Source organism: Aythya ferina (assembly GCF_964211825.1).
Source record: "Aythya ferina genome assembly, chromosome: 1".
NCBI classification, from domain to species: domain Eukaryota; kingdom Metazoa; phylum Chordata; class Aves; order Anseriformes; family Anatidae; genus Aythya; species Aythya ferina.
In genome coordinates this window covers 67,786,894-67,798,349 of record NC_140296.1, presented here as the reverse complement: position 1 = coordinate 67,798,349, position 11,456 = coordinate 67,786,894, and the positions used below count along the sequence as shown (strand labels likewise).

Here is an 11,456-nt window from a genome sequence, read left to right as displayed (position 1 = left end):
CATTCAATCATGCGTTCAGCAACACTGCCTGACGAAGGCCACCACCCTCCTTCCCACCTCTTATTTGTTCAAAGTCATTGTAAAAACAAAAACCAGAAACTAAGCACTTAATTTCAGGTGCTCTCCTTATCTATTTCCTCCTTTAAGGCTGATCTTTTTAATATATCAACTTACATTGACATATAATAATTGTTTTTCATACTTAATGCTAAGAGAACAAAATTGGGTAAATAAGAGTTTAGAACATACGAAAATACAGCAAAAATCTCTGTCAGAAAGTACCTTGGTGTAAAAACTCTATATATAGAATAAGAATGAATACGTAAGGATTTATTACCTGCGGCTCTGGTTCTTTTCCTGGCATGGACCCAAAATGATTGAGAATTTGCGCTTTCATATTGTCTTTAAGAGAAGTAAACCAGGCAACAGCTTGATCATAAACTGAATCATGAAGGCGGACAAGTTCTTCATATTCTGGTCCTTCAACCTTATCGTTGAGAGAAGGGAGATGGAACAAAACAGATGTGATACTACGGAGTTCATACGCTTTCCCAGAAGCAAGTGAAGCACAATAATGTAGTGACTACAGCAGTTCAAATGTCCTTATCTGAGCAAACTGTACCCAAGTCTCGTATTTCAAACCTGTGATGGTGAAGTCTTTTTTACCCTCCCCTACATGTTCTGAAATGACATTTCTTGGAGAAGTTACTGCCTCATTAATAACCCTGCTAAACATTGGCACTACAGAACAATCTGCCCTCTAATCCTGGGTCATCATATTAATCATCTCAAACCCATAACCTCAAGTCCCAGTCACAAAAGGACCTCTGAACATTGTTACATTGTCTGGTAAAATGAAAGAATTTCTACTGCCAGCTAGCAAAAGGACAGGGATTTTACAGCATTTAGAAATCTGCAATGCTTTCTAGAAGCGTTAAGGTCATGGTAGAACAGCTAAGGAGAAGGTGGAGGAGGGCAGACACGTGAGCAGGCAGGAAGCAGGGAAAGCAGATGATTTCCCAGTACAGAAATGGCCATAAAAAAAAAAAAAAAAAAAGACCCTTGTTGAGGCAAGGAGTGCTTTAGTTGTACAGGTCCGACTATTAGCCATTAGGTAAAAAGAAAAAAAGCATCAGCAAAAAAAACAACACTGCTATTTGTTTTTTTCTTTTAGATCTGTACTCACTAACGGTGTGATTCATCTCTGCTACTCTGAGCTATCTGCTGTGGATGCCCTTCTCAGGCAAGGAGAAACAGTTCTACAGGGCAATTAAGCTAATCTTACGGTAGGTATCTACCACAGAGCAAGTAAATAGGCAGCTTTGGACTGAGACTTCTCACCAAATGTAACAGGAACATAGGGTGCTGAACTCAGACATCAGCCTCTCAAGTGAGACGAGGTAAATCTCACTAATTATAAAGAGGTGGGTCTCTGGCACCATCTACAAAACAATGCCTTTACACCTATGTTCCACCACCCTTCTCTGGGGATCTATACACACAGCAGAGCCATCGGTGTGAATAAATTACATGCTTTGACCTTCTATGGGGGGAGGCACCTCCATGATCTCCTGCCCTGGCAAACAACTGCATCATCCTGTACAGGCTGGAAGAGCCCTACCAGGATTTTAGACTTGCACTTCAACTACGAAAGCGTGCTGAAGAGCTTCGTAGCTCTTCCACACCAGAATTGATTTCATCAGTTGGCACAAGATCACTACTAAACTCAGCGTTAAGAGATATCAAGGCTTTGCAGATGTGCTCTGAAGATGATCCAGGAAGCTATAATTAAGCAAGGCCAAAAATTCATACTTTGGCCAACACCCATCACAAGCACCTCACTTGATACAGGTGTCGTAAGAGGACTTGTTTTTAAAAACTACTCCCCTCCCTGCACTTCTCTGCTCTCAGCCAGCTTTGACGGATGCTTGCACAGGCACAGCAACCGTATGTCACTAAGAGCTCGTTTCAAGAACTGTCTCCCACACTTGGCTTGAGGTGGTGTTCTGCAAACCAGAGCTGGGAAAGTCACAGAAAGTCTGCCAAAGCTAGAAACAGATATCCTGTGCTCAGGGGAAGAAGAGAAAAAGCCATTTCTCCACTAACAGAGGCATGTGTTCTTAGAAGGGTGACGAGCCCCTGTCGATTTTAAAACATGACTCTGATGTCACCTACACATCATGACAGATCTCAGCACCCGGGTATCAGAAGCTACTTAGAGATTCACGAAGGCAATGCAACACTTCAAGCAGAGATAATTATAAGGATAGAAAGGAAGAAAGGGAAGTGTGTAAGAGACAGGCTAAGTTTGTTCCACGGTTGTCAAAATAGAGCTACAGTGTTTATAATGATACTGGTTTTAAAATAATGCACAGCTAACTTGAAATGCAACAAGAAAAGGCTATTTAAGTGAATCCAGCAATACATGGGTATGAATAACTTTGCACCATAGATCACCTTTTTATCTTCAAGATATTCGATGTTTGCTGTGTTATATCCATCTCGCTGGCCATGGCTTAAGACCCTAAAACGACGGACACCAACTGTATCAACAACTGAGCGCCCATCAGGAAAAAACTTTACGTCCCTGATCTCTAATATACAGCCATGATCTGCAAATCTGAAATGACAGAAGGGCATAAAAGTGGAAGTCATCAACAAGCGGTTATACACATCAGGACAAATACTGGGCCTAATGCACCACTTTTTATTTGAAAGAGGTCCTTGCCTAGGTGACAACACATTTCTGCTTATGCACATCAGCCACACAACCCCCACCCTTTCTGCCTTCCCTCAGAGGTCCGGGGCAGCAGCACCTTCAGAGCCTAAGTATTTAGGGGAGGTAGAGAAGGGACAGGAAAACTAAATGAAGCATGTTTCATGCTGTGAGTTGCCAGCTGCTAGGGGCAAATTTACCTGCTTTGCAGAGAAAACAAGATGGGTAAAGATACCATAAGGAAGTCAAGAAACTGAGAAACAAATGCAGGGCTGGGAGGGCAATCCCCCTACTCTGAGGTGTAAGCAGAGGATTACAGGCTTTAGAAGGAAAAGGTTTCTACACAGCAAGACTCTTCCTTGCACTTGTATCCTTTAAGTTAACAACAAAATAAAAAACCCACCCTCTTTATGAAAGCACAATTGTATCTGTTAGATTTAGACAGCACAGGCTTCCACTGCATCCTCAAAAACCTGTTGCATGTTTCTTTCACTTAATTTATCAGGCTTTTACCTACTCTGCGCCCATGCTTTAGTTATTTCATTAAAGAAGCTGATCCCACAGCCATTCGTCACCGTGACAGCTGATCTGCCAGCATTTGCAGCCTCATACCTCAGCTTACTGCTAACCAGGAGAACGCACCGTATCTAGCCTGATCTCAAGATAACAAATCCCTACGGGGTCCAATACATGTTTCATCAGGGAAATGCTTGTTATATCAGGGCTTGGCCATTTGTGACTCTGGAGCAATGAGGAGAAGTGACGTTTCTGGGAAAGGACTCCTGCTTCTACTCTGCTAGAACTCATGGTTTGGGGAGGAAAAAAGCTGACTGCTGTGAACAACCCCTCTCTCCTGGCCACTGCACTATGCAAACAAGAGGAGTACAGCTGCACACCACTAAGCCCCATGTACTTGACTGCTGAGATTACAAGAAGTGAATTTATTACAGCAAAATCAGCCTAAGCACTATTTAAAACAGCTCTATGGACTAAATGGGCTAAAAAACAGAGGAAGGTAATGAACTGAACATGCCCTGTTACCCTGTCTTTCAAGGGAGGCACAAATCTCAGCCTTCCATACCCGTGTCTTAGCAGATGAGGCAAAACAAGTTTCTCTACTTTTTTATTCCCATCTGATTTCGCAATTTTGAATAAACAAAATAATTTCTTTACTTGTGTAAGAAGCTACAACAGCCTGCCAGGTGACTATAGATGAAGGCTTCCCGAGCTTCAGTGTTTTTGATTTAACTGAAAGTTACCGTGCTTAAAGTGTTTAATTATTCCAATAGCTCAAAACAGACAGGGCATACTAAGCATATCCAACCATACCGGTTGCCTTTTAAAACACCCTTTGTGGCACTACCGAATAGATATGTTTGCATGTTTTTAGGATTGTAATGCCTCGGCCCTCTGCATTAGACCTGACTCCAAGTAAATCTGACATCACTGATGTCGTAGGGTCATTTTTTTTTTCCTCACAAGTATTTGCTTGTATTCAGCTGAAAGCTGAAGCATCTCCTGTGTTCTTACTGCCACCTTCATGCTCTGATCCAGGAGGAGAAAAGATAAAAGAAGCCAACAAACTTGACAAGGAAAGGCTGCCAAACCTGGATATGACTGCCCTTCCCTCTGCTCCTGCCTTGATCACCTACTAAAATGCTGCTCCTGAGGACACTTAATGTGTTTTTAAGGGTTCCCACACTGGCAGTTCTGCATTACTCTCTTGAAGTCAAGAACTACCTACTCTTATCCTGTAAAACAAATCTCTCTTAAGACCACCTTATTTTTTTTCCAGCTTATCCTCTTCCCCCCCAAAAAACCTATTACCTATAAAGGGCTTAAAAACTGAAGGTTTTCCTCTAGACTTTTACCTAATGATTAGTATTTAGCCTCTACATAAGGAGCTGGAAACATACCAGTAACAGAATTCACCAAAAAATGAATTAAAGGTAGGATCATATAGAAAGACAACGTAACCCACTCACTGCAGAGTTTACACATTGCAACACAGCAGTAAAGACAAACATCGAAAGGCAATGTTCAGCAGCAAAAAAGGCTTCTCAGCCAAGGGTATACTTTGTCTCATTCAAATGATTCTGCCTATGCAGGAAAGCTGTGCAAGGCTTGGATTTGTTTGGTGTTGTTTGTTTGTTTTTCACTGAGCAGACAGAGGAGCAACCTCATCCAGACTCAGCTTTCACTAAAACAGACAGGCTAGAAAGCTTTCCAAACACATACACAATTCAGTGCTATTTTTGGAGCCCGTAGTAGCAGGATGAGTCGTATTCTTGCTATCCATGCAACAGGGGAGCAATAAAAAAAATCACATTTTTGTGTCCAAAAGAATGTTTGATATGCTAAGCTAAAAAGCCACCAACGTCTGTATTGGTTCGTACAGGACTGGAAGGAACTACAGGGAGACAAGTATACTGTGCTGCAGTACCCCATCAGCGTGACAACACTGCAACAAAGGACATTCTAGCTCTTCTCCTTACCCTTTTAATTCGTCAGCTAAGCACATGCCAAACTGTTTGGTACCAGTCTCCATGCATCTTCTTATCATTAGGCGATAACGAGGTTCAAAGACATGAAGTGGGCAAGGGATGGTAGGGAAGGCCATGGTGCATACGAAGATGGGAACATCTTTATTCAAACTGTAAGATAATCGTTTTTAAAAGTTCAATTTTCTCCTGGGCACAGCTATATACAGCATAAAGCCTTAATACAACACTGGTTCCGGTGGTTTCCTTAGACTTATTCTTTGAAAACGCGTATCTGGTTGTGGTTTGTCATGTTCACCAAACAAACTTTCTGTTGATGCATTAAGGAAACAATCCATCTAATCTACTTTTATAGAGGAGAAGTCAGGAAATAATAACCAGTTTCCCAAAAGTGCACACACAGATGCATTAGCTCAAAGAACACATTTAAAGATTTTTGGTCGTGACCATGTATAGTAATACAGTATCTAAGAACTAATCACATTCAAAGCAAGGTACTGGAGAATTCCAAAGCTCAGTAAAGCCCTTTAAGTCTGAAGGCTGCTAATCCCCATATTATTTTTTTAAGGCTTAATTGCATGTTTTGTTTTTGTTTTTAGTTGAGTTGTAGGGTAAGACACTGCACGTCACTGACATAGCTATGAATCTTTGAACTTCTCCTGACCTGAAGCGTAACATATTTATAATTAGGCTTCTACTGCCAGCCAAGCCCCATTATAACTTGCAAAGCTGATATTATAATGATTCAGAGAAATAAAGCAATTATCTTTATTTTAAGAATGATGTTGTGCCTCTCTACCATGCAAGCTTGTTAGTTCTGTTTATCTGCAACAACCATGTCAAAAGTAAGAAATGTGGCAGGTTCGTTTTTACAAATTCATTAATCTTGTGCACTGTAATAAGCAAACAAAAAGTTTCCTCAGCAATTTAGATAAAAACACATTTTCATAACAGCAATCAGCAGTAAGAGAGCCTACTTTGATAATTCCTTCATTTCTTCCTCATAAACTTTCTTCCTTTCAGATAATTCCTCTGGCAAGTAACGGACTATCAGTTCTTCTGTAAGGACGGTCTTTTTGTAAGTTCTGCTCGCCAGAAACTGCAAAAAAGTCAACTCTTAAGTCTGATTACAAGAAGTCAGGTAACATCTCTTCCACCCAACTCACCCCCTTTCCTAAGGGGAAACAGCACATTAGCTCTTGATTGTACAGGCTATTCCACATATCCAGCTTTTGGGCATCAGAACTTCCAGTTTTGGGTACATGGCTCACCCTAGCACCCATTAATTTTACCCCCATGCCCTGCTTTTGGCAGAATTTGTACCACTACCAAGAGAAGGCAGTTCTTCCTTACTTCATCAGAAGATGCATATATTCCTTTTACACAAATCTGCCAGGCTACTGCTACCCAAGACATTACGAGACACATGTCTACTGGAGCACAAGTTTTGACCAAGGAGGGTTCAACTGTTAGCAGAGATACAGACTGGAGAGCTGGTAGGAGCAAGGCTACAGCTGGAATTCCTCAGGCAACAGCCTGAGGCAATGCAGGGTGTCTCTGTTTCCTTAAGCACCAGCAAATCCCACTTTTTTACCCCCAACAGGAACAACGAAATATATCCTGGAGCAAATGAGGTCCGTGCACAGCTTGGTGCTGTGGGTACTACTGCACTCTTCTGTAAGTAGGGCACAGAAAACCCCCACATGCATACTTTCTGAAGAACACGGTATTGTACTTCCTTCCTTAAGTGGGGCAAGGACGTACTTACTTCTGACAGCTTTTCTTTGCAGAGTGGGCAATGTGGATTATGGTCAAGGCAACGCTCAAGGCATTTGAGGCAAAAGGTGTGTCCACAGGGAGTGGTAACAGGTTCATAGAACAACCTGCACACGAAAACATGGAACAAAAATCTAAGCTGCCAACATAAACAATACAGATTCCGAACTGTGGAAACGAGTGACTAGACCTCGCCATCTCATCCTTTCCTGCTTTTGTATAAATCATAGGTGACATTTTTCTCCAATGACATAAAGAGGTTTTCATTTTTAGAAGAGGTAAACAAAGTTGGTGCCTAATGAAGATTGCGTCTGTAACAATTCATCAGATGCAAGTTTGATTTATGAAGCAATGATTTAGGTATTCTTTGGCTGGTTTCCCTTCTGACTGACACTGTGAAAACATTTTTCAGAAGCTAGAAAGGCTTTCAGGTCTTAATCACAGGTCAGCATAGCCATACCTCATGCAGAGGGAACACTCAAAGTCCGACGCATCAACAAGAGTCGTTGGTATCTCGCTTGAAGCGATGACAGTGTTTTCCGGTAAAACCTCTGCATCTAGAAGTTAAGATGATAATTACAGCGAATATTTCAGTATTACTGCAACTTCAAATACTAAGTTGTTTTTCCATAAACTAATTTCTCTCTTTATTTGAAACAAAGCTTCCAAAAAGAAAACATATTTTCCATTTAGGTTTTAGACTTTCTGGCAGGAAATTTTTTTGGAGAGCAGAGGATGATGTCTATGGCCAGAGAAAGCATTTTAGAGCTGAATACCCATGATTTGCTTCTCCAAAAATGGTTGTTTTTTCAAAGTCTAGTTTTTAAAATATTCTGCTATTGCTTTCCCACCACCACCACCACCACTCCCACATCAGCCTGGCCAGATGTTTTTAAGCATGTTAAGTCCAGAATTTAATTTGTTTACACACAGTTAAACTATTTCATCAGTGTTTATTATAGATGTCTCAGCAGGGGTAATTTTTCTTACCAGTATAAAGAGGCTTACACTCTGCTGGACTACCCTGCTGCGGAAATCCCACATTTCAGACAGCTTCAAATTTAAGGACTACTGGAGTTACCTGAGCTAATGCAGCACTGGCAAACAGAAAACACAAAAAATTCTGCCCGTCCTGTTTCTTGAAGTTGGTGTGTATCGCTGCAGTTAACACACCTGATGTACACAGGCCTCAAACTCCACAGCAGTATTTAAGCTCAAGAGGTATCAGCTTCAGCTTAGGTTTCTGATGACATGAATACAAGCAGTTTCTGCAACTTTTTACAGCCCACATCTTTGTTGCTTAGCAAGAGTTGCAACAGAGCTGCAAATACTACCTCCGTGTCCTTTTTATTAAGGAAACTCTTGACTGCGGAAAAAAAATGCTCAGCTTTTTGTGTTAAGTTAAAACACTGGGATGTTTTGTTAAAGGATAACTTATGCTCAGCATCTGGTTTATCTCGAGCACAGACAGGACAGGGGAGAGGGCACTAGCGTGGCCTACAAAGGAAAACAGCGTTATCTTTAACCTACATCTTCCACGTTGGCCTTTAGTAACAGCAAGAACCTGTGTCACTCTGCAAATAGTAGCACAGCATCAGGATCTAGCACAGACCAGAAATTAATGGCCATGGGTAAAATGCGATCTCTGGCCTTTGCTGTGAAGATAGAGGAGTGTCAGGTTTCACAATCTATTTACCGAGTCTGCAGTTCACAGAGAAGTACCGTATTTTTCCCTTCACACCACCATGATCAGAAACTGGCTGTAAATTGGTAATTTGCAGAGGTGGTAGGCAAACAGCAGCATTTGAAGACTTGAGATATTTCAAGGCATCTTGGTCAAGGAGGTATGTTTTTTTATTTCTTCTAAGGGGAAAAAACGCACACTAATGCGGTGGAATTTTGAAAGCCCCTTTAAACCAATTATTTCACTGCTCAGAGTAATATATTTCCTTCAGATTTTTTTTTTTTTTTTCCCAGAGTACTGAAAACACTTCAGAGGTCTTTGTTGGAAGCCTGAGAAGCATACCAACTGTAAGCACAGCTATCAAGTGACAGAAAACTGGGTGGGCTTCTTATCCTTCAAAGGGCTTCTTTGTTTGCTCGGAAAATTTCATGTAAAGTTGCATGTGACTCTTTCTGATGCCAATTAAAAGATTAATTTCTAGGCTTACTGTATCTTTCCTGCCTATAGAAAGACAATGAAATGCACCTATACCTCTGAGACCTAGAAAACTGAAATGCTGCCAGCAACACAAAGACTAAACTGTTAGTGGATTACATGTTAGAAATGCCCTTTTTGAGAAAGAAAAATGCATTGTTCACTGAATGAATTGAAACTGCTCTGGAATAATGTAAACAGTATTTGAACTTCAGTGCCTTTTACATCTTAAACTCTACATGTTCTAAAAAGACAGGAATGGCTGAGAAACACTGTTAGAGCAGAAAGGAACATACTAGAAAGTATTATTCCAATTCATGTAAGAAATGTTTCATTTACACCTACAAAATGGAGAGGAAAAAATAGTTCATCATTTTTAAGCATATGCAAAAGAAATCCCCTTTCTAAGCCACAGCACAAACCTTTTTTAGGGATCTTATTGGGGACATCCAAGCTTTGTAAATCCCTCACATCACCAGACAGCTTTCTTTTTAAGCCAGCCCCAGGTAAACTGGAGAGAATAGCTCCCAAAGACTTCTTGTTGTCTTCAAAATAGCGATCCAGTACGTTATGAGCAACGGGAGAATCAGTGCTTCTAAATACATCAGATTCTTGGGACGGGTTTTTTGTTAACCTGAACACAGTATCCTAAAAAAGAATTAAGAACAGTTATATACAGCATGAGACATGCTTAGTTTTATGATTATTGGGTTACATACATCAGTAAGAGATTAGTGTCACTCTACTGAGCATAGGAAGGGACGAAGGTCCATATCAAACAAGGCCACTCTCAAGTTGCATTAAATGAGGACACTTCTCTATGGCTCCCATCTCTACAAACTGTATTCCTATCATATTAAAATCCCAAGTGCATAAAAGACATAGAGGGAGAAAAAACAGAATTGATTTTTCATGGGAAGGTGTCACATTATTTTGTGAAGGAAGTGTTGCATTCTTTTATTTTTTCTGAGGAACTATGTCCCAACAAGAGGTACAACAGTAGCCAAAGAGAACAGGCTTACCATGAAATAAGTGCCTACAACGACAACGTCACACAGACCAGACAGATCCTTATGTTACTTTTGGTATTTACAGGTTGAATACTTTTTACTTTACCTTTGAGGACCCAGCAATAGAGCTATCTTCAGCAGCTGACTGCGTGTTTATGCTATTCAAAAACGCAGGTTTCAACCTCGTATGGGATGTTCGACTAGAGAAAGGTGCTGTTAGACTATCATGCACATTTTCAAAGGCTGGGAAAAACATCTCACACATTATCTAGTCAATTAGAGAGAAGAAAAAGAAGAACAATAAAAATAATTAATTTACGTTGTGTAAAAACAGGTAAACATGCTCTGGAGCTCCCGAACATCAAGAGGCTTGCAACAACTAGATCTTGCATTCTCTGATGACCACAGGAAACTCGTGTGGCAGTCCCCACCACAACCATAGACACATCCCAAGGTCCTCTCCTCCCCAGGAACTCTGTGTCCACCTCCCTCCTTGAAGGTCTCTGCTCCCCGTGAGCAATTAGGGTGGCAGCCAGTCGTGTCCTGCCCCTGCTACTGTCCCTCTCCACTCTGACCCTCAGACCCCTGCCTCCAGAAGCCTTCAGACCATGTTTTTCTATCAAACTCGGTTAATACAGATGTGTCTGAGTTCTCCTCATTCTCTGTATCCAGCACGTCACTGCTTTACCCTCAAGCAGCTTTCACCCTGAGCTAGAAGCTACGTAGAGCCTGCTCCCCCTCTCACTGGTCCCCACCAACCACTTTGTTGAACCCCCATTTCTTTTTTGAAAAAGCTGCCTGTATGAACTGTAACAGAGAACCTGACTGGGGTCAACGAGCAGCGTCCCCTTTATGGGGAGTTATACAAACTCCTACAGAGACCATAATTTATTTTTCTTTCCACCAGGACAGGAGCTGCCCTGCTCAACCCCCTGCCATTTCCCACATGAAGAGGTTTTCTGATGGGCACTAAAATTAGGAGCTTTGAGCCTACAAAATCCAGGTGTACTCAAATCCTGCTGAAATACTGTGAGCATCATCTATAAAGAAGAGTGGCCCAGCCTAGAAATTTGCAATAGAATCCTCAAACACACAATCCCTGTGATGGAGGCACCACCACAGAGCAGTGTGATAGCCAAGAAGCACATTTGATACCTTTTGGGCTTCTTTCTTCATTGAGCTCCATTCAGGATTTAAGGCAACGCAGTAGAGAAATTCCTTCAATGCTTCCTCAGTCCTTTCCAATCCAGAAAGAGCTTTTGCTTTCACATAATGGCCCTGTTCACACAAAGACA

At 41.3% G+C, this 11,456-nt stretch overlaps 1 protein-coding gene across 2 annotated transcripts in view; it reads right to left on the bottom strand.

Moving 5' to 3' along the window:
• LONRF2 (LON peptidase N-terminal domain and ring finger 2) overlaps positions 1-11,456 on the bottom strand; it is a 34,154-nt gene that overhangs the window by 3,908 nt on the left and 18,790 nt on the right. Inside the window, exons 3-11 of one of the 2 annotated variants that reach the window (XM_084526967.1) lie at positions 11,317-11,439; positions 10,268-10,429; positions 9,574-9,799; positions 7,454-7,550; positions 6,986-7,100; positions 6,195-6,316; positions 5,212-5,370; positions 2,458-2,620; positions 338-487 (exon numbers count right to left, since the gene is read on the bottom strand). In XM_084526967.1, coding sequence (XP_084383093.1) covers positions 338-487; positions 2,458-2,620; positions 5,212-5,370; positions 6,195-6,316; positions 6,986-7,100; positions 7,454-7,550; positions 9,574-9,799; positions 10,268-10,429; positions 11,317-11,439 — 1,317 coding nt within the window. The remainder of the gene's footprint in view (positions 1-337; positions 488-2,457; positions 2,621-5,211; positions 5,371-6,194; positions 6,317-6,985; positions 7,101-7,453; positions 7,551-9,573; positions 9,800-10,267; positions 10,430-11,316; positions 11,440-11,456) is intronic. The other variant, XR_014695312.1, reaches the window with a different exon arrangement.